The sequence below is a fragment of the Sciurus vulgaris genome, assembly GCF_902686455.1.
Source record: "Sciurus vulgaris genome assembly, chromosome: 4".
NCBI lineage: Eukaryota > Metazoa > Chordata > Mammalia > Rodentia > Sciuridae > Sciurus > Sciurus vulgaris.
Window position 1 is genome coordinate 32,965,008 of NC_136464.1, and position 24,326 is coordinate 32,989,333.

Below are 24,326 nucleotides of genomic sequence, written 5' to 3' on the forward strand. Positions count from 1 at the left end.
TTAATGTTTGAGGAGATGGAAATGCTTGTTACCCTGATTTGATCATTACACATTGTATACATTTATCATATTATCATACTATAGCACATGAGGAAGGTACTCTTACATCAGTTAAATCAGAATATCTGAGAGTGGAACATGGCACCAGTTAAAACAAAACAAACACAGTGAGATACCACTTCACTCTTCTTGGAATGACTATCATCAAAAAGACAAAAGTAGGCTGGAGCGCCATAGAGGAGGCCGGTCGGCACAGCGCTGGGACTCGGAACAGCCACTGGGGCTCCGGCGGCTGCCCGGGGGAGGAGTGGCGGGGAGAACTGTGTGGACTCAGGACACCGGGGCCTGCCCTGAGGAGGAGGAGAGGAGCGTGGCCACTTGGATTCAGAGAGACTGCGCCAGAGCTGCAGGCGGTTGCCAGAGGAGAAGCCGCGCGGCGAGCTGTTTGGAATCAGAACAACGCTTCTGAACCCCGGGGCCTGCCCTGAGGACGAGGAGGAAGAGGAGCAGCCGCTTGGATTCGGGCGACTATACGGGAACTACAGGCGGTTGCCAGAGAAGGGGCTGCGTGGCGAGCTGTTTGGACCCTGACCACTTCTGAACCCCGGGGCCTGCCCGGAGGAGTAGGAGAAGGAGGAGAAGGAGCGCGGCGGGTCCTTTGGACTCGCAGTGACTGCATTAGCGCTCCAGGCGGCTGCTCAGAGGAGAAGGCGAGTGGTGAGTTATTTGGTCTTAAAGTGACAGCTCCTGAACACAGGGGGGCTGCCTGGAGGAGAAGCGTGGTGGGACGCTTGGTCTTGAAGGACCACACCAGAGCTCCGGGCGGTGGCCCAGAGGACCCGTGCAGCGGGTCACGTGGATTCAGAGCCACTCAGAGGGACTGCTCCTGAACACCCGGGGGGTTATCTGGAGAAGGAGGAGGAACGGGCAGGGTCACTTCGACTCGGAGTGATTGATTGCCCCGGGCTACGGGTGGTTGGTGGGAGGAGGAGGCACGAAGTGAGTTTCTTGGACTCCTAGTGACCGCACCGGCATACTGGGCAGCTGTCTGGAGGAAGAGGCCTGTGGCGGGTCTCTGGGACTCAGAGCGATTGTTCGGGGCCACAGGTGGCTGCTCAGAGGAGGGGCCACGCAGCCAGGCGATTAGGTGCAGAACAGGGTCCCAGGATCTAGGAGGCTTCTGGGTGGAAGAGCCGCACAGAGACAGGCTTAGGGCGGAGCGAAGGTTCCAGGCCTATGGGCAAATTCTCTGAGGAGGGGCAGCCTAAGGAGATTCATCTGCGAAGGGTGAGGCTCCCAGGCCCAGGAGGTAGGGCCGGGCCCCTGGAAACTTTGCAGAGGAAGGCAGCCCAGCCCAGGCAGTAGATGTAAATTGAGGGGAACCTCTAGGAGGAAACTGACCAGCGAGACCTCCCCACCGGGTGAGTCTTCCCTGCTGGGTGAGGTTTCCCACAAGGACAGTAAAACCAGAGGCTCAGGCCCAAACAGGCCTTGCCTCAGCCCACAGCCTAGGTCCCCTTTGGATGACCATTGGTCAACAAGTGGAGGCACCTCTGCCCACTAGCAGGGAATATACCCCACCTGAAGGCCACTACTCCTAGAGAGGCAGCTTCCTTGTGGAGCACCGCATTATCAACCTCCTCCAAGACTTCAGCCTACTGAAGGCTAAGAGGGGATATATATAGAAATCTTTAGGGTCATTGTAAATCAACAGAGGAAATCTGCAATATCTCAGCGGTCCACTGATATCTGAACAACATGAGAAAACAAGGAAAGAAAATGCTGCAAACAAATCTAGATGTTACATCAATAAAACCCAATGACAGCATGGCAGAAGAAATGACAGAAAAAGAGTTCAGAATGTACATAATTAAAATGATCAGAGAAGCAAACGAGGAGATGAAAGAGCAAATGCAAGCATTGAATGATGAGATGAAAGAGCAAATGCAAGCATTGATTGATCGCACCAATCGACAGTTAAAAGAGCAAATACAGGAAGCAAAAGATCATTTCAATAAAGAGTTAGAGATATTGAAAAAAAACCAAACAGAAATCCTTGACATGAAGGAAACAATAAACCAAATTAAGAACTCCATAGAAAGCATATCCAATAGGATAGAACACCTGGAAGACAGAACCTCAGACATTGAAGACAAAATATTTAACCTTGAAAACAAAGCTGAACAAACAGAGAAGATGGTAAGAAATCATGAACAGAATCTACAAGAACTATGGGATATCATGAAAAGGCCAAATTTAAGAATTATTGGGATTGAGGAAGGCCTAGAGAAACAAGCCAAAGGAATGAACAACCTATTCAATGAAATAATATCAGAAAATTTCCCAAATCTGAAGAATGAAATGGAAAATCAAGTTCAAGAGGCTTACAGGACTCCAAATACACAAAATTACAACAGACCCACACCAAGGCACATTATAATGAAAATACCTAACATACAAAATAAAGACAGAATTTTAAAGGCTGTGAGAGAAAAGAACCAAATTACATTCAGGGGGAAACCAATACGCATATCAGCAGATTTTTCAATCCAGACCCTAAAAGCTAGAAGGTCCTGGAACAACATTTTTCAAGCCCTGAAAGAAAATGGATGCCAACCAAGAATCTTATACCCAGCAAAACTTACCTTCAAATTTGACGATGAAATAAAATCCTTCCATGATAAACAAAAGCTAAAAGAATTTACAAAAAGAAAGCCAGCATTACAGAACATTCTCAACAAAATATTCCATGAGGAAGAGATGAAAAACAAAGAAGCAAATCAGCAAAGGGAGGAATTATCCTAAAGGAATTGTCAAATAAAGGAGGAAACAAGTTGTGTCAAACAAATAAATAAACAAAAATTTTAAAAATGAACCAAATGACCGGGAAACCAAATCATTTCTCTATAATAACCCTGAACGTTAATGGCCTGAATTCATCAATCAAAAGACATAGACTGGCAGACTGGATTAAAAAGAAAGATCCAACAATATGTTGCCTGCAAGAGACTCACCTCATAGAAAAAGATACCCATAGATTAAAGGTGAAAGGATGGGGAAAAACATACCATGCACATGGACTCAGCAAAAAAGCTGGAGTATCCATCCTCATTTCCGATAATGTGGACTTCAAGCCAAAGTTAGTCAGAAGGGATAAAGAAGGTTATTTCATACTGCTTAAGGGAAGCATAAATCAGCAAGATATAACAATCATAAACATCTATGCCCCAAACAGTGGCTCATCTATGTATGTCAAACAAATCCTTCTCAATTTCAGAAACCAAATAGACCACAACACAATAATACTAGGTGATTTTAACACGCCGCTCTCACCACTGGACAGATCTTCCAGACAAAAATTGAGCAAAGAAACCATAGATCTCAACAACACAATCAATAATTTAGACTTAACGGACATTTATAGAATATTCCATCCAACCAAGAGTGAATACACTTTCTTCTCAGCAGCACATGGATCCTTCTCTAAAATAGACCATATATTATGCCACAAAGCTAATGTTAGCAAATACAAGAAGATAGAGACACTAGCATGTATTCTATCAGATCATAATGGATTGAAGTTAGAAATAAATGAAAGAGTAAAACACAGAAACTATTCCAACATCTGGAGGTTAAAACAATATGCTATTATATGATGAATGGATAACAGAAGATATTAAGAAGGAAATTAAAAAATTCTTAGAGGTAAATGAGAACAAAGAAACATCATATCAAAACCTCTGGGACACTATGAAAGCAGTACTTAGAGGGAAATTTATTTCATGGAGCGCATTTAATAAAAGAAGTAAAACTCAACAAATAAACAACCTAACACTACAGCTCAAAGCCTTAGAAAAAGAAGAACAGAACAGCACCAAAAGTAGTAGAAGACAGGAAATTGTTAAACTCAGAGCTGAAATCAATGAAATTGAAACAAAAGAAACAATACAAAAAATTGACAAAATAAATAGTTGGTTCTTCGAAAAAATAAACAAAATTGATAAACCTTTAGCCACACTAACAAAGAGAAGACGAGAGAAAACCCAAATCACTAAAATTCGGAATGAACAAGGAAATATCACTACAGACAGGATGGAAATACAAAACATAATTAGAAGCTATTTTGAAAATCTATACTCCAACAAAATAGAAAATTTCGAAGACATCAACAGGTTTCTAGAGACATATGAATTGCCTAAACTGAATGAGGAGGACATAAACAATTTAAATAGACCAATTTCAAGTACTGAAATAGAAGAAGTCATCAAAAGCCTACCAACAAAGAAAAGTCCGGGACCAGATGGGTTCTCAGCCGAGTTCTACAAAACCTTTAAGGAAGAGCTCATTCCAATACTTCTCAAAGTATTCCATAAAATAGAAGAGGAGGGAACCCTCCCAAACTCATTCTATGAAGCCAATATCACACTGATACCTAAACCAGACAGAGACTCATCAAGGAAAGAAAATTTCAGACCAATATCCTTAATGAACATCGACGCAAAAATTCTCAACAAAATGTTAGCAAATCGCATACAAAAACATATTAAAAAGATAGTGCACCATGATCAAGTGGGTTTCATCCAGGGATGCAAGGTTGGTTCAACATCAGGAAATCAATAAACGTAATTCACCATATTAATAGACTTAAAGTCAAGAATCACATGATTATTTCAATAGACGCAGAAAAAGCATTTGATAAAATTCAGCACCCCTTCATGCTCAAAACACTAGAACAAATAGGGATAGTGGGAACATTCCTTAATATTGTAAAGGCCATTTATGCTAAGCCCATGGCTAATATCATTCTAAATGGTGAAAAGCTGAAAGCATTCCCCCTAAAAACTGGAACAAGGCAGGGATGCCCTCTTTCACCACTTCTATTCAACATCGTTCTTGAGACTCTGGCCAGAGCAATTAGACAAACCAAAGAAATTAAAGGGATACGAATTGGAAAAGAAGAACTCAAACTATCCCTGTTCGCTGATGACATGATTATATATTTAGAGGAACCAGGAAATTCCACCAGAAAACTCTTAGAACTCATAAGTGATTTCAGTAAAGTAGCAGGTTACAAGATCAATGCCCATAAATCCAACGCATTTTTATACATAAGTGATGAATCTTCAGAAAGAGAAATTAGGAAAACTACCCCATTCACAATAGCCTCGAAAAAAATAAAATACTTGGGAATCAATCTCACAAAAGAGGTGAAAGACCTCTACAATGAGAACTATACAACACTAAAGAAAGAAATTAAAGAACACCTTAGAAGATGGAAAGATCTTCCATGTTCTTGGATAGGAAGAATTAATATTGTCAAAATGGCCATACTACCTAAAGTGCTATACAAATTCAATGCAATTCCAATTAAAATCCCAATGACGTACCTTACAGAAATAGAGCAGGCAATTATGAAATTCATCTGGAAGAATAAGAAACCCAGAATAGCTAAAGCAATCCTTAGCAGGAAGAGTGAAACAGGGGGTATTGCAATACCAGATCTTCAACTCTACTACAAAGCAATAGTAACAAAAACGGCATGGTATTGGTACCAAAATAGAAAGGTAGATCAATGGTACAGAATAGAGGACACGGACACAAACCCAAATAAATACAATTTTCTCATACTAGACAAAGGGGCCAAAAATATGCAATGGAGAAAAGATAGCCTCTTCAACAAATGGTGCTGGGAGAATTGGAAATCCATATGCAACAGAATGAAACTAAACCCATATCTCTCACCATGCACGAAACTAAACTCAAAATGGATTAAGGACCTCGGAATCAGACCAGAGACCCTGCAGATTATAGAAGAAAAAGTAGGTCCAAATCTTCATCTTGTTGGTCTAGGACCAGACTTCCTTAACAGGACTCCCATAGCACAAGAAATAAAAGCTAGAATCAACCACTGGGATAGATTCAAACTAAAAAGCTTTCTCTCAGCAAAGGAAACTATCAGCAATGCGAAGAAAAGAGCCTACAGAGTGGGAGAATATCTTTGCCAATCATACTTCAGATAGAGCACTAATCTCCAGAATCTATAAAGAACTCAAAAAACTCTACTCCAAGAATTCAAACAGTCCAGTCAACAAATGGGCTAAGGAAATGAATAGACACTTCACAGAAGAAGATCTACAAGCAATCAACAAACATATGGAAAAATGTTCAACATCTCTAGTAATAAGAGAAATGCAAATCAAAACCACCCTAAGGTTCCATCTCACCCCAATTAGAATGGCGATTATCAAGAATACGAGCAACAACAGGTGTTGGCGAGGATGTGGGGAGAAAGGTACACTCATACACTGCTGGTGGGGCTGCAAATTAGTGCAGCCGCTATGGAAAGCAGTGTGGAGATTCCTTAGAAAACTTGGAATGGAACCACCATTTGACCCAGCTATCCCACTCCTTGGCCTATACCCAAAGGACTTAAAATCTGCATACTACAGAAATACAGCCACATCAATGTTCATAGCTGCTCAATTCACAATAGCCAGACTGTGGAACCAACCTAGATGCCCTTCAATTGATGAGTGGATAAAGAAACTGTGGTATATATATACTATGGAATATTACTCAGCCATAAAGAATGATAAAATTATGGCATTTGCAGGCAAATGGATGAAATTGGAGAATATCATGCTAAGTGAGATAAGCCAATCTCAAAAAGCCAAAGGACGAATGATATCGCTAATAAGTGGAGGTTGACACATAATGGGGGGGAGGGAGGGGTTAGAGTTAGGGTTAGGGAGGGGGGCAAGTATAGAGGAAGGAACTACTGTATAGAGGGTAAAGAGGGGTGGGAGGGGTGGGGGGAAGGGAAAAAAATTAACAGAATGAATCAAACAACATTGCTCTATGTAAATTTATGATTACACAAATGGTATGCCTTTACGCCATGTACAAACAGAGAAACAACATGTATCCCATTTGTTTACAATAAAAAAAAAAAAAAAAAAAAAAAAAAAAAAAAAAAAAAAAAGACAAAAGTAAACTGGGTTGTAGTTCAAAAATAGAGTGCTTGCCTGGCATGCACAAGGCCCTGGGTGAGTCCCAGCACTGCCCACCCCCCCAAAAAAAAGATAACTAATATTGGCAAAGATGTGGATAAAAGTAACTCATACAAACTGTTGGTAATATAAATTTGTCACAGCAATTATGAAAAACAGAGATTCCTCAAAATATTAAAAACAGAAGTACTATCTGATACAGCAATTCTACTACTGAGTGTATATTCAAAGAAAATGAAATCAGTACATCAAAAAGATACCTTCACTCCCAGTGCTTATTGCAGTATTATTCACCACATCCAAGATAGGGAATCAACTTAAGTATTCATTAATGGATGAATGTATAAAGCAATGTGAGATATTTATATGAAATTGAGATATAAGCATGAAATTCTGTCATTGTGGACAATGTGGATGAATCTGGAGTATAGTATGTCAAGTTAAATAAATAAGACACAAAAAGAAAAATACTGCATAATCTCAATCCTATGTGAAATATAAAAAAATCAATCACACTGAGTTCAGGCAAAGAACAGTGGTTATCAGAGCCTGAGGGATGTAGTGGGCAGGGAGGGACAGGGAGAAGTTTGTAAATGGGTACCTTATTGCAGTTAGAAGGAATAAGTTCTGATGTGTTGTTGCTGTACACAGGTTACTACAGTTAAGAATAATGTAGTGTGTATTTCAAAAAAACCAGAAAAGAGTATTTTGAAAGTTCTCACCCCAGCAAGTGATAAAGTTTAAGGGGAAAGATACTCATTTTCCTGATCAGTGTACAATGTATATATGTTGCATACATATTGAAGTATCATATTGTACCTCATAAAGTGTATAGTTACAATCAATGAAAAATAAAACAATAATAGAAAAAATTTTAAAAATAAGGGAAAGACGGCTGAAGGCCTTCTGCAATAGCCTTTCTTTTACTGTGAAAAGGAACAGCTGCATCTGGTTCTACCTTCTTCTGAGCTTGAACAGAGATGCCATAGCAGCCACCCTGTGTCCATGAGGACATAGACATGACAACAGAACTGCAGGTGCAATGGTTGAGACATAGATAAACTGCTAACCCCATGCCTACAGCTGCTTGCTGCCAGACCTCACAGTAGGTGAGAAACATAAGACCTGACATAAGACATTGTATATCAAGTTATCAAGGAATGTTGGCAAATTTACTCCTGAGCCTACCATCTGGGCTCATCTGACACATTTTCTGGATCCTGGTCAAGCTGGCACAAGGCCAGGAGCAGACTCACATCCTCCAAGCTGCCGAGGGCACAGTGCAACCATGATGGCTACTGTCTCTAGTTACTTACCACTTTCCAAGACTGAGAGCAGAAGCTTTCTATTCTCCTGATCGCCTCTTCCTGAGAGACTTTTTCTGATGTCAAGTTTAAAAAGTCCATCACAAAGTAGAAAGCTGAAAATGCCTATAAGAGAAAATTGCAGTTTTAGGCTGTGCCGAACACATAGGAACACTCACTTAATCCCTTTGGGGCTCATTTTTGGTTCAGAGAAAAGCAAAGATACCCTCTACCAGGCAAATTCCTGCTGCAAACAAGCCATAAGCTTCAATTCCAGCTAAAATAAACCCAATAAACCCAACGGCAGTTTCCTAAGATGAATATTTTTAAAAATTCATACACATGTATAATATTCATCTAATTTAACCAAAATAACTGAGGGCATATTAACCCTTTTTAAGAATTCTCCTTTTCTTTTCCTTCTTTCTTTTTTTTAGTTTGATTTTGCTTCCCTTTCTAGTCTAAACAGTAGTCTACTAATGTAATAACATTCCACTGTTATCAGGTTTCCAGGGAAACAAAATGAGAACGTTAACACAAAGCCAAATTTGTCCATGAAAAAATAAAAAAAGGTTTTGTTAAATCATTTTCCAAGGATCAAATGAAAACATATTGAAAGTATTTTAAATATAAATTACATGATGCATTTTTAGTCAAAGAAAAACCAGAAACAGGCCTTACAATTTTATATCAAACCCTGTCCCAAACTATTTGCCATGTTCCCACTCCCTTCCTCATTCTAACTTGATTACTCACTCTTCACTTGCCTTCTCTAACAAATCAGAAAGTTAACAGAAAGCCAAATTTATCCACAAAGGAATAAAAGGGGTTTTGTTAAATCATTTTCCAAAGGTCAAATCAAAACATATTGACAGTATAACATATATGCTTGTATTACTGAGTAGGAGGTTGGCTCTGCCCTGGCAGGAATAATTTTAGAGGTAGGGGCAATATCAATTTCAGGTTATCTGACTCTCATATATGTGTATGAACCTGTCTTGCATACTTCTACACAGATTTGGCTCCTCGTATGGGTGAGAGCATTCACTCCCAGCCACAGTCTTCCTAAGACTCATAATTTTATTTTTTTAAAAGTTCTTTAAGTTGTCGATGGACCATTATTTTATTTATTTATTTATATGTGGTGCTGAGAATTGAACCCAGTGCCTCATACATGCTAGGCAAGTAAATACTCTACCAGTGAGCCACAACCCCAGCCCACAGTTTGATTTTAATATATATTTTCTATGTGGTTTTTTTAAAAATTTATTTCTATGTGGTTTTTGATGTATGTTAAGGGGTTATAAACAGGAAACCACCTGTTTTGAGATCTACCTCAAAAGATTAAGATGTATTTATTATTATTTTTATTTTTAATCTTTTCATACCAGGGTTTGAACCCAGGGGCACTTAACCACTGAGCCACATCCCCAACCAGGGTCTCACCAAGTTGCTTAGGGCCTTGCTAAGTTGCTGAAGATGGCTTTGAACTTATGTTCCTCCTGCCTTCGCCTCCCAGGCCACTATGATTACAAGTGTGAATCATCACACCCAGATTTTTTTATCTTTAAAGATGTATTTTAAATTATATTCAAAATTATTGGTCTACCTTTACATGTCTATTTTTCTGCTTAAAAGAGACAGCTTTCATCAGACAATTCTCAAAACAGTCCTGTGATCCCTTGAAGGGTTAAGAATGACTGGTATCTTGAAGACATTATGCTAAGTGAAAAAAGTCACAAATGTACAGATATTGCATGATTCCACTTACATGGTGGCACTTGGCATAGTGAAATTCATTCCAAAAGTAGAATGGTGGCAACAGCAGAGGCTGAGTGTAATGATGAAGGGGGAGTTAATGCTTTATTTAATGGGTGTAGAGCTTCAGTTTGAGAAGATGAAAAAGTTCTGGTGCTAGGTAGTGGAGATGATTGTACAATAATATGTAAGTGCTTAATGCCACAGAATTATACACTTAAAATAGTTAAAATGGTAAATGTTATGTCATGGATATTTCACCACACACACACACACACACACACACACACGCACATACACACACACACACACACACACACACACACACACACACACACAATGTAAAGGGGAAAAATGACTGTCCAGAGAGTCTCATTATTTTGCTTCTAGGTCCTGCCTTGGTTGTGCAGATTATAGAATCAAATGTGCAATATATAATCATATAATAATGCCATTATAAGGCAATAGAAAATACAATAAACATAGTCTCGTGACTACAAATACCTGAATCAAATTTAAACCAATGTTTAAATTGCTTCTTTCTATATATTTTTAAATGTTCTGTGATAATTATGTTACTTTTGTATTTCCCCCCCACAACCAATAAGGTATGGAACTAGACCATTTCTTGTAGTCACAGTAGAAATTCAGTCTTAGAATCAAGAGCAAATCCTATTGGTAAACTGGGATGTGTTCATTTAGGTAGTTGTGCAGCAGAACTTATTCTCTTCCTTTGCTCTGGGTGGGACCAATTTGTTTACATTCATGTTCATTTACTTTTTCATTCCATCTACCTGACAACCTTCACTGAAAAGTCTTCATGTGATGGGACCTAAATGGTATTTTTCTTTTTTGTATATGTTCTTCAGAAATACACTAGATCCTGCATTAATATCTAAGTCTTATCAATTCCTGGGAAAAGTATCTTCAATAATCAATTATTGCATATAAAAACATAAGTTGGCACTAATGCCTGCCCCCCCCCCCCCCCGAATAATGTGCTGATGGGATAGGATTGCAGGGTTTAGGGTACTTTTTCCTTCTTAAATGTATCTTGTATAATGAAAAATCAACCCGATCCTACTCTTAGGCTAAGACTTTGGGAACTCAAGCTAACATCTTTTGCCGGAATGGACTTAAAGCTAATTCTTGAAGGAACTGCTGCCTTATTTTTCTCATTTACTTCTAAGAGGCTTAACTATATACACACACAACATGTATACAGTTGACCCTTGAACAACATAAGTTTAAACTGCATCAATCCAATCATAAGTAAAATTTTTTGAGACAATTTGAAAACACCCATAAACTGCATCATCTAGATAAATTGAAAAATGTAAGGAAAAGTTAAGTATGTTATACATGAATAAAATTTATATAGATAATAGTGTGTTTTATAATTTACTACCATAAAATATATATAAATATACTATAAAAATGAAAATTTAACAAAACTTACACATACAAGCATAAGGCCCTGGGTTCAATCCCCAGAATAAAAAAAAAAGTTACACAGGGAAACTTGACTGCAAGGGGGAGACAGTGCCCCTAATCCCTGTACTGTTCAATGGTGAACTCTGCTGGTGTGTAGTGTGTGTGTGTGTGTGTGTGTGTGTGTGTGTGTGTGTGCACAGACATTTTAAATATTTTTTTTATTTCCAGTTCCCCACTGAATTTGATTTTATCTTTTCCTGTTTATACAAATGGCACCATATGATCTCAAAAGCATTTCCCCAATTACCTCAAAAGTAATTCCCAGAGATGTTCCCTCTTATTGATGTTTCTACTTTGCCTATCACATTGGATTCAAACTCGTGACAAGGCCACAGTGTAGGCAGACAGACCACTAACGGTTTTTAATACTGTATTTACAGACTAAGGTTAGATCATCAGGGCCTCATGCAATTGTAGCACAAACTCTCTCCCCCACAAATGCTGTGTGGCTTGAGAACACATAGGGTAACTGGTTTTGGGAATAATGGGAATGCAACTGGATTTTGTGTTTCAAAAAGTTATGCTTCAAGTTCCTGGTCTTGGGAATGGGAACTTTTTTTTTTTCCTTTTCATTATATATTAATTGGTTCATAATGGTTGTACATAAAATTAGGATACATTGACACTTTATAAATGCATGGAATATTTGTTCCAATTCAGTCCTCAGAGCTTCTAAAGAACTGACAGTGTGGAAAGAGGACCAGTAGGAGAAAGAAGTAAACTTTGTAAACGCCTACATGGTGCTAGGGCCTATTTGATGCTTGCTGCAGTAGTATGCTGGAGCTGACTGACACACTATGCGAGCTAAACATTAATATTTCAGGATTTTTGTGATGTAGTTGATGTCAACTGAATAGCTAAAATAGACTGTGGTGGGAATATATATACTCTGGAAATTGGGAAACACTAGAGATCAACTCCCCATCCCCAAAGAACTGGTTGATAGATATTTTCCAGTTCAATATAGCCACTTGTCCAGTATGTTCATTGATCATAATCAATTGCCAGTGAAATAGGTACTATAGTCCCTAATTTATAGGGAAAAAACAAGCAAAAAAATTATTTTCAGGTTTTGGGAAGAAATTACAAAGAACACCAAAAAAAAAAAAATCCTAAGTGGAAAAAATTTTAGAAAGCACGGGTGGTACCAGACAGTGACACTGAGGGATGTATCCAGAGAAGAAAGGTGCTATTCAGAGGGAGATGATGAGCTAATCTAAGGGGACTACCAAATTGAGGTTTAGAAGACTGAGAACAGTCTCAACAAGACTAAGAAAACAAACAGAAAAGTCGCTAGGGGGAGCTCAAGGCCCCACCACCTTTTCCAGCCATTACCTCTCCCTAACTTGGGTGCATGAATCACATTCAAAGGCAAGAAATTCACAAAGACAAGAAATCCCTCAAGGAGGAAGGGTTTGCTCTGTCTTGAAGGCAGGAATTAGGCCACGTTTCCCAGGAGGCAAAGCGTTCAGACAAATTAAAACGTCAACTCTTTAACAAGGGTATGTTCATTTTCATTCACATTTACTTCCTAGCAGTGACTGGAGTTACAAAGGTCCTCGGCTGTCTCCAGCTGCTGTGGCCACTTGCCTTCCTTTTGAGATGCCCTCCTTCCTCCTTTAGAAGTTTGATTCAGGGCAAGAAAGGACCCTGGCCCAAAAAAGCCCACAGTGGGAAATCAATGCAGCTCAGCTATGGAGTGTCCAAGTGAGGTTCTAGTTTGCTGGAATTTGGGGTTGGAGCCAAATAATGACCAAAGCTGTTACTCTGCCAGTGCTTGTCCTGTGATGTACTTTTCTCAGGAACCTTGAGGGGCACTACCTCCTGCTGCTTTCCCAGAGGCCAAAAGAATGAAGAGCTCATAAGATTCACAAGAAGCCAGAGTTAAGTCAGGTCTGAGTACTCTTGATCCTGTGCTGTCTACAGGAGCTCTTTCTGTGACACTTGCAAAAAAGTCCCTTGTTGGGTCCTTATGGGGAATTGAACCTCCCTTCTCACATGGTGATCTGTTTTCTGAAAGGGAGAAGGAGTAGTAAAGGCAGATAAAAGCCCTTGTTTCTTTGGATGGTACCTCAAATGAATAATGTGTACATAGTGCTTGGTCCATAACTGCCACTAAATAAATGATAGCTAATTTTGCAGTATACTTCTAAACTGTGATTGCAACAATACTTGGTCTCCAGGAACATGACATATAATCTCTTCTGCTTCTGCTCATTTTCTTCATGTTCTTCTGGAATAATTCAGAAAAGAAGGAATTTGGGATTTAAATGATCTCCCAACTCTTCAAAATGTAATCAAAATGATGGTACCTTCAACGCTTCCTTGGGATTTCCTGAGTTTCTACTTGTAAAATGTCTATATAAGAAAATCTTTCAGCCAACTCATCCAGCTGCTGCTTCTCCTTCTATAGACACTTGGGAGCCACTTGTAGCAGACTCTAGTGGGTTCCAGCCCCTTCTTCTTTGGTTATAGAATCCTAATATTATCCAGATAAAGGCATCAATATCCTCAGGAACGAGTCCCCAGGGAGTGAAGGATAATTAGTCTAAACCAGTCATGTTATTGATACATTTCTCTTTATTGCAGAGTGTTTTCATATATGCATTTCACCAAGTTCTGGCCAACACGATCTGAAAAGATGTCTGTAGGCACATATGCATAATGGGAGAGGGATATATACCAGAGGAACCTCTTAACTTCGATCCTGCTTTGGCTTTGATGTCATGCTTGGAGCACTAGCTGCTATCTTTGCACCACAAGAAGGTCAAGAAGATGGAGGAGAAATGGAACCCAAGTTCCTATGTGGTTGAGCCAAAAAACTAACCTTGATTTATCTCAAGACATTATTATGTGAAATAAAAAGAAATCCCATTATTTAAAATCTCTATAGACACATATTCTATAATCTTCAACCCAAATCATCCCAACCAATATATCTCATCATTTCACAAACTTACCCCAAAACTTCCTTGGAGTGGTGGCAAGAAAATGCCATTGAAGGCACACTGGGAGTAAGGGCAGTAACTGGTATTGAAGAGCTCAAGAATGCTTTGCTGGCATTGTTCATAGTTTCCAGTACCCTGGATTTTAAACTGATCAAATGGCAGAGTCCTCTCAAATCTCTTGGTGCACGGGGTCTTATAAAGGTCACTTACATTCACTATCTTCTCATACCCACTATGAAAGCATGGGTCACTGAGGATTCCATCACTTGACACCTGAATGGAAAAAAGCCCTTTAAGGAAAACTTGTGAATGTTCAAGTACCAAAGCCACAGTCTGACTTCATCATTGTGTAGACATAGTACAAAATGACAGCATGTAGCACTGGCATCATTATGTCCCTCCCTGACTTTTTCATCATTGGAAATAGGTCTACAAAACAGTTTCTACAACAGGCAGCAGAAGTGGTACCAGATATGAATGTACCGGGCTATTTACAGGATGCTGATATAGTTAAAGCTGGGCCTAAAAATGTCATTAGTTGGGAACATCCTCGTGTTCCTAAGCTTAAATCACACAGATTCACAAGGAAAAATCTCAAAGACTTTCAACAATTGGAGCCTGAGGCTCCCCACCTCCCCAAGCAGAGAATCAGAAACTCCAAGAGCTGGAACATGTATTAGGTCTTTTAAACCAGTAGAGCCCAGTGATTTTTAACCCTCAACCTCACAGAGAAGGAATGGAGTAGATGGGTATGCGAAATTTAGCAGAACTCTGAGGCTCAGTGGGCCACTCCAGCGGCACTTAACTCCATGATGGTCTTCTTATTGATAGTGGTTTTGAGAATCAAAGAGGGTGACTTGGGGGAGAACAGAGAACTGGTTGTCCTTTAAGCAGAGACAGAGAACAGCTGACTGTGACAACCTTGCTCTGTGTTTATTTGTCAGGGTGTGCCTGGTACTCTCATGATGTGGAATGTTAACTTTTCTTGCCTTCAAAATGCAAAAAGCATAGGGGGATAAAATTTGAAGTGTTGACTGATAAAAATTCTGTGTTTCCCCTGTTGTGTTTTTTCCTCCTCCTCTCCAGGGCATTCCAAACAACACTGTTTTCTATACTTTGTAGGAAAGGGAAATTTAAAATGGCATAGAAGACCATTTGCTTATAAATTGCAACAACCTATCCCTGAATGAAACACTAGCATGCAACTTTTATTACCAACACTTCAGGGAAGAAATTAATTGCTAAGAAAAAATATGAGTGGTTTCCTTGGAGATAGTGTAGTAAACAAACACAGGAGGGGATGTCTGGAGGGAAGAATTCATAGGGGTCGACCAGATGTAGCTTGGTATCCTGCCTGAAAGGGTTTGGAAAGTACAATAACCAACTTCAGACCAATTACAGAGTTAGAAAGGGAAAATAACAGGATGTGAGGGCTGGAGGACCAGATGTGGGAAGGGCAGGTCTGAATTCAGTTACACTTGCCTGAATGTCCTTGGCCAGTTTCTGCCAGAGTGCTTGATCCTTCCCATAGCACAAGAAGCTGTGTGTGTATACATCGTAGTCCTTGCCATACAGGCGAAATTGCAGAGAGTTGTCTGGGGACTCCACAGTGTGGTTTTCATTCACAAAAGTGATTTGTGTAGAGGCTCCCCCAAGGTCCAAAGCGCCAAATGTTTTCTCATCATTGATTCCTTCTGAGATCAGGCTGAGCCAATTTGATTTCTGAAAGAGAGGACAATCACCAGTGCTAAAGGTGTTTGGACATCCAACTTTTCACCATGTTTCTTAGAGTCAGGGACTTCCTAAAGCAGAGAAGCAGGGCAGAAAGGTGAGGCAAAGGTCAATGAGGTTCCTGAGTCTGCATCAGATCAACAGCAAGAAAAGAGGGCTTTGAGGACATAGCTCACACTGCTGTGACAGAAGCAATGTACCAAGTGCTACAAACAAGTGGCCTGGGACCAGGCAGACTCAAGTTCAACTCCCCGCTCAGTCAGTCATTACTGCGACCTTGAGCAGAATCATTACTCTCATCAGGCCTCACTACACACCCCTAAAATGGGGATGATAGTAGCTAGCACCTCACACTGTTGTTCTGAGGATGAATTCTCTGAGCACAGGTAAGTGTTAGCACAGCAAGTATTAGCTCCTCTTACTTTTAATGATAGACTTCTTTTCCTCTATATCTCCCTAAGATGAAGACTTCCCTAAGGAAGTTCTTGACAGATATCTGTTCCTCCAGGGATCCTTACAAATGTGGGAGTAAATCCATGGCACTCATTCATCCATCATTCGCTCTGGCCAGTGACCCGAATATTGCCTGACAGGGCAATGGCATTGACCCCCAGGGAGCCTCTTCCATGGGTGGTGTGAAGTGATCACCTGAATGAAATTGCCAAGCAGATAGTTGATAGTAATCCAGCCATAGGCACCTTCCTCTTGGCCAGAGATGATCGTGGCACCCTGGAAGTTAAAGGGGTAGTCGCTGAGGCTCCTTATCACTGCAGCCATGACCCTGTCTGCCAGTTGTTCACTTTCCATCCTACACCAAAGAAGAGGTGAGGTTACCATCTTGGTCTTAATAACTACACCTACCCATTTTGGCTATAGTTTCCACACAATTCTGCAAAGAAACAAACCAAAACATGCTGGAATAAATGGAGATACAGGGAACCCCCATACATGGTTTGCAGAGGAGCCCTCCTTTGGAATGAGGCAAATCTAACACTTTCATTCCTTCCTACCCAATTCAAATCTTTCCAGTCCTTGAGTAGGTTAGTCTTCCTAAAATTACAGTTTTGCTCTGCTGTTCCCTGGCTCAAAAAAATCAAATGCTCTAAAACTATTGTGGTGGTGGTACCTGGATATTTTGTCATCCCCATACCTAGAGCTGATGTTTGTGATATTAGCAATTATGGTGACTCCTAGTGGGTTGCACAAGTTAGTCTGTGCTTGAGCTTTTCAATTAGGGCTGTGACAGAAAGTAGGTGGCAAGCCACCCCAGGACACAGCCAACCTCTCCTGCTTCCAGACTGGAAAATACCTTCTTCATACTATCAGTTTTTCTTGGGCTTATTTGAGACTTTGAGACCTGAAGAAGGAGTTTTCCAGGGTTGTCATAATGAATTTGGGATGCAGCAGTTTTCGAAATCTGGACTGAGGAACTCTGAGAGCCTCTGGGTGAGAGGATGCACCTTCCAACTCTAACCTCTCAGCAGAATGACTTCCATAGCCACCACCCGCCTTCCTTTACCTTGCTTTCCTCCACTGCAATCCATCTCCTCTGCCAGCAGCACCAGTTGTGTAACTTCTTTAAGTGACTTCCCACTGTCTTCAAGATAAACTCTAAACTTGGTGTGGTCCACAAGACCTTCTCAGAATCCCACTCTCAACCCTGGCTCTGTCCCTTACCAGGTGGACTTGTGACCTTGGGTGAATTACTTAACATTTGTAAGCCACAGTTTCCTTATCTGGTTAATAATAGTTAATCATTTCCTCTACTTCATACAGTTGTTTCGACAATTAAATTAAACAAGGTGTGTTTTGAATTTACTACAATTCTAAGAATACAGCAAGTGCTCAATAAATAAAAGCTTTTACTATTACTATCATTTTACAACATGCCCTGTCTCCTGTCTTTGCAGAGCTGCTAACAGACCTCTGAACATGCCCTTATTACCCTGCCTTTGCACATCCTTAGAATAAAAGCTCCACGCCAACTCCATCAAGTCAGGGACTTTGTCCTGCCTCTTCACTGCTTATCACAGCTCTTAGAATGTGCCTGACACACAGTAGGTGCTGAATAACAGTGCGTTCCTGAGCATGTGCTGTCTGCTTTGCCTGTAACACCTTCCCTCACCTCCAACTCCTCCTCTGTGACAGCTCACATGTCCCTTCTTGCACAAGTCTTTCTGAGGGCCTCTCATCCTAGGCAGGACAAGTGCTCCCATAGGAGCTCTGAGCATTCTTCTTCAAAAGAGCTCATCGTGCGGCATGGAACTAATTTCCTTGGGGCTGAGTCACCTTCATGCATGTTCTGGACAAAGGAGGCACTCATGAACAACGAAGGAACACGTAAACAAATAATGCAAATAGGTAACAAGTGGTGACCAATAAAGATGAGCTCGTTATGACTGTCTTGGGACATCTGTGGGTCTCCTCTAGTCTTCCTGCTCCCAGATACTGGTTGACTAATTCTAAGTCCTCAAATCTCAGAGCAGACAGGCTCAATCTTTCTCTCTCTGTGTTTCTTCCCACTTGGGTTTACCATGGGCAGATGGAAAAGGCTTTTTTTTTTTTTTTTTGAGAAGTGGTGTCTCTAATTTCCCCAGGCTGATCTCACACATTCTCCATCAGCATCCTTAGTAGCTTGGATTTCAGGCACATATCACATGGCTGATGCAAAGCTTTTTTACATTCTCAAAAATCTTAATATTAAATATAGAGTAAGTTGGGGAGCTTTACTCATTTATTGAAATTTTCTTTTTTAGGTGTGGACTTTGAGGTGTGTAGCATTTGGGGTGCTAGGAAAGTATGGCTTTTTCTTATAATTTCAGGGGCTCTAGTGCTGCCTCTCTGAACTCTACATGTTGCTATACCTGAGTAACCGCATCCCTGCTGTGGCTCCCAGGTAAACAGGTGTCTCTTGGTGCTGGGACACTGGAATCACTTCACTGGACCTTTCCATGCATTCAGTCAGGTATGCACCTATTTCATTTGTTTTTTGAGCATATTTTGAGATTCCAGGACCTAGGGAAAGATACAGAAGATGATAATCATTTTTTTTATAAAGGTAAAGGACATACCTTGACAATATCAGAGCAAAATATAATATTGCTGGTAAAATGTAACTCAATTTCCTGATGTTATATATATTAGGTTGCTATACACAGATGGTAACTCACTGGACCTAGCATTGTTATGATTTAATTTTCATAGCTGGCAGTGAGTCTGTCTGGTGTTTGGTAATTTTACCACTGGATGGCACAATTTCATGTAATTGCATAACATTGTCTCAGAATTTGATGTGGACAAATACTTTTGGGCAAATACTTATGCATCATGTGATGAGCCTCAGAAGACAGATATCTATTAGATTTATTTTAAAAAAACCTTTGTAAGAATGGAAGGCAGTGAATTAAAAGCCAGCAAAATGAGGAATCTGGACTTTAAGAAATGCAAGGAAGGGGCTGGGGTTGTGGTTCAGTGGTACAGTACTTGCCCACCATATATGAGACCCTGGGTTCAATACTCAATACCACATATACGTAAATAAAATAAAGATCCATTGACAACTAAAATTTTTTTTTAAAAAATGCAAGGAAGTACTGACCCCAGAATTGATGGGGCTAATGTCTTAGGACATTTAGCCACTGGGTATATATAATGATTTCCTTTCCTGGAAACATCTCCTATTACTTTCTTGAAAAATTATAAAAATTAGTGGACATCACAAGTGATCAGACTAAACTCAAGTATCTTCTGGGATCCAGGATATCTGTCTGACTGAATATTAACAGTACGTTCCTGTCTTGAAAGGCCTAAGAGATAAAAGTCATAGAGATTCTGGCGTGATGTGCTAATGTCTGGTGCATGGTGGGGTACTAGGTGGAGGGAATGCGAAGAGTCAGTCAACAACCCTCCTTGGATTGGAATGTAAGAGAAACTGACTAGAAAAAAAAAATCAATATGTAATGTAGTGGTTCAGAGCAGCAAAAAGCCTAGAGCACAGTTAGGCCTGGATTCCCGTCCTGGTTCTGTTGCTAATTGTAAGGAACTAATCTTCTGGGGTTTTGTTTCCTTCTCTATAAAAAAAAGATTTTAAAGATCCATGAGCCATAAAAGTCTATGATCTTGTCTTTCCTGCCCTGAAGGCTTTTGAATATTTCCCTCAAGCTGTAGATTAGAGTACAAAGATTAACAGAACAGTAATTCTTTGGAACAGCACCACTGTTAATCCATTGAAAGCATCACCTGGTAACTTGTTAGAAATGCAAATTCTCGGGCTTTCTCCCAGATCTGCTGACACTGAAACTCTGGGGATGGGACCATGCATCTCTCTTTTAAAAGCCTTCAGAATGTACTGATACACTTTCAAATCTGAGAACCACTAAGATGTTGGTTTGCAGTCAGGCAGTCCTTAGTTTGAATCCCAGCTTCTTACTAATTCAAGAAACCTTAAACAAGTAGTATGTGACCTCTCTTAATCTCTGTGCCCTCATTTTTAAAAAATGGGAAATAATACCTACCTTTGTGGGAGGCAACAGGATGAACGTGTTTAGTTCTTCGTGAGTGCAAGAAACACAGAAATGTCCTATTGGTGGGGAACTGCCTTTACTCAAATATTTCTATTGGGTGTGTGTGGGGCGGGGGGTTGCCAGAGCCTTGTGCATACTAAACATGATACTCTAGCACTGAGCTACACCATCAGCCCCTCAGTTATTTATAGATTTGCTGATTCTTCAAGGGCTTGATCATTAGGGACTGACTTCCATGTTATTTTTATAATGATAAAGAGTAACAATAGCAGCTCTGCTGCGTTCTTCATCTGGTGTCCTGTATTTGGACTCCTTTTCCTCTTCTGCTCTGCTTGCATAGCCTCTCATGTTCTCATGACCCACCATCTCCCCTTCCCGTTTCTTCACCTTACCGGCCACTTTGCATTCTTCTATCTGTTGTACAATCCCTGTGTCATTCTCCTTTTCAGCTGGCCAGCTATAGATGTACAAACTTGTGTGAGAAGAGCCTGCATCCAGCACAATCCCATACTGAAGGCAAAACCAGACAAAAATTTATCAGAATCACATCATTTTCTCCACGTTCAGCTTTCAACAAGAAAGGGACAAGGACAGGGTTTTCAAAACCACAAGGAGAAAGCATTTTGATTTGAGAGAACCCTGGACCAGGTTGGAGGGCTGGAGTTGCCTGGATCACTAGAGTTACCAGGACACCTGTCTTTCTGTAGAAAAGCTCTTTATTCTGGCTGCACATTAGAAATGTCATGCCTCACCCAGGTCAGAACCTGAGTGGAAATATTAGTTAGAAACTTCCTAGGTCATTCCAAGGTGCAGCCAAAATTCAGATCCATGTCCTGAAGTACCTGAGACACTGTGAAATGAACAGAAAGCAAGTAGTGCAGTAGTTCTCAAACGTGTTTGCACACTAAAACCACCTGAAGAGCTGCACAGACCATGATGCCTTTGTTCCACCACCAGATATTGTGATCTAATGGGTCTGGGATGTGGTCTGGGCTTGGAAATTTTTATGCAATCCCTTGTGATTCTAATGTGCAGAAAATTTTTGGAACCATTGTTAATCCATTGAAGGCTTCAAAGCCAATAATCAACACCTTCTTCTAATTTTAGTTCAGTGAATGTGAACTTCATTTAAAAGAGAGGCATAGAAAATACTAAATATACTTGCTTTTTAATTATGTCATGAACTATGAAATTATATTCAGAAGATTCATGCTCAATCTTCATGAAGAGTAGGTGAGAGTAAAGAAGAAAGAAAATGGGGAGAAGAGGAAAGGAGACAGCTTGAAGAAGAACCTGATGGTCAGAGAAGAGAGGGAGAAGAACAAAACTACCACACTGCATTTCAGGAGTACTTTAAATGTGAAGCAGAACAGTCCTAATAAGTAGGTGCTATTTTTATTTCTTCTGCATAGGTAAGAAGTTAAAGTACAAAAAGTTAAGTCATTTGCTCAATATACAAAGCCAATAGGTGACAGAGCCCTCCCTGCTGCACACACACACCTCCTCACATTGTTTTCATGGAGTAAGACTTAAGAACCTCCAGGGAGAGACTGAGACAAGATGAGGCCTCCCTAGTGGTCCAGGGAAAACAAGTAAGCTGGACAGACTCCCTTGCAGCTAGGGTGTAGTCAAAAGAATCCCAGAAATGGCTTTAGCAGGCTCCATGGCAGAGAGGGACACTCACTGGGACCAGAGCCTCTAGAACTGTGGGAAACTTCCCAGGGTGGAGGAGGAGGCGCCAGGGGTCACACAGGAGGAGATTCTGTGGTTTCCTAGCAGAGTTCCCGAATTCTTCCTGCCAAAAGTTTTTCCAACCACAGTGGCCTATGATGGAAGGTGGCGAGGCAGCAACAGCGAGCCACTTTTATCTGGAATCAGGACATTCTATTCCAACCGTAGACAGGATAGTCACCCTTCCAGTAGAGCCAAGGGCCTGTCCTTGTTTCTCTCAGTCTGCTTCTCTAAGGTCCTACACAATGAGGTAGTTGAGAAAAGAAAGCGCTTACTACATTCTGTTTGCAAGCATTTGAGAAGGGGGAAGAGCGCATTTTTTCGTAGGAATCAAGGATATTTCACCTAGTGTTTATAGCATACAGGAATGCTAACCTGTTGAGCTACACCAGACTGCTTTCCTTCCTTCTGAAATGGTTTACAGAATTTAAAAATTGCATTTTCTTGAGATAGCTAAAGCTTGCTTTTCTGGAAGTTCTCAGTTTGAGCATTTGGGTAGTATGCCTTTCATGGTTACAGTGTCCACCTACTGCCCAGGTAGCCACCACCTTTTGTTCTCTTTCCATCACCACGACATTTTTCAGTGCACATTCCAGCAAGCAGGAAGCCTGCAAGGATCTCAGCACAGAAAGCTTCCCAGAAGCTTAGGAAATGTTCCTGCTCTCTCTCCCTCCTAGACTAACAAGCCCATTCTCTAGTGGATGTCTAGAGAAGCCTGGCAGTGGAGGAACCCAGCGTTTCTCTATGGCTCATACTTAAAACATTTCTAAAATCCCCTGTGAGTATGTCCTCATAAAACAAAAAAGTCAAAGATTCAGGTGTGACATTCCCTTATTATTCTTTCAATATTATTTTCTATTTTAAGAGTACTGAAAGTTAATCACCTAGAAAATGAACAGAAAAACAATATTTAAGATTCCATCTAAGGCTGGGGTTGTGACTTGAGTGGTAGAGTGCTTGCCTAGCATGAGGCACTGGGTTTGATTCTCAGCACCACATAAAAATAGGTGAATAATAATAGAGGTCTATCAACATCTAAGAAAATTTTTTAAAGATTCCATCTAGATATTTTTATTATTCAAAAAAAGAAAGTGTTAATTTTTCCCTGTAGTATTGTTTCAATGCATATTTTAATATAGTTGCAATCTTCCTGTGCATACAATTTTGTCTGAAGCTAATTTGATCACGCACATGATTTTAGTGAGCATAACTGATCTTCATGAGCTATGCCTCATGAACAGAAGTGATGACTTAAGAAGCAGAACTGTAGAAATTACCTTTCCTGGTAGACAGGGCCACCAGTGGCCTCAAGGCCTTGTGAAGACAAGTAAATGTGGGTAGCAACAGACTCTGAGCTTACTGAGACTGGAGGCCACGTGGGGGTAGAACAGACCACTCCCTGGGATGGAAAAAATTCTACCTGAACGAATATCCTGGTTTTAGGCTTCTGGGTAATCTCTTTAGGTGGGAAGAAAGAGCAAACTGCTCTGTTTGTTGGCTCTACAGAAGTGGGACATTTAACGTTCTTGTCTAAGTGTCCTCATTTACCACCCACAGTTGCACTGGCCTGTACAGATGTCCACAGGCTGCACTGTTTCTGCTCCAGTGCCGTTACCCAGAAAGCCCCTCACCTGAGATCACAGCCTTCTCTGATCTCCTCTGATTAGGTTCTCCCATGTTAATTAGAATGCTTGCCTTTTTCTTCTAAAGACAGCACTGAGCACAATTTGTAATTATGTGGCTATTTGATTAATGTCTGTTTTTCCCATTAGATTTCAATCCTACTTTACTTTCCATGGTATAGCCAGCATCCTCCATGGTATATGC

The 24,326-nt window shown here is 40.5% G+C and overlaps 1 protein-coding gene across 2 annotated transcripts in view; it reads right to left on the minus strand.

Moving 5' to 3' along the window:
- Window positions 1-24,326, minus strand: part of LOC306658770 (ectonucleoside triphosphate diphosphohydrolase 1-like) — a 102,453-nt gene that overhangs the window by 17,833 nt on the left and 60,294 nt on the right. For both annotated transcript variants that reach the window (XM_079136051.1, XM_079136052.1), the window contains 6 exons: window positions 21,161-21,278; window positions 19,110-19,260; window positions 16,894-17,053; window positions 15,997-16,236; window positions 14,527-14,787; window positions 8,327-8,440 (listed from right to left, as the gene is read on the minus strand). In XM_079136051.1, coding sequence (XP_078992177.1) covers window positions 8,327-8,440; window positions 14,527-14,787; window positions 15,997-16,236; window positions 16,894-17,053; window positions 19,110-19,260; window positions 21,161-21,278 — 1,044 coding nt within the window. The remainder of the gene's footprint in view (window positions 1-8,326; window positions 8,441-14,526; window positions 14,788-15,996; window positions 16,237-16,893; window positions 17,054-19,109; window positions 19,261-21,160; window positions 21,279-24,326) is intronic.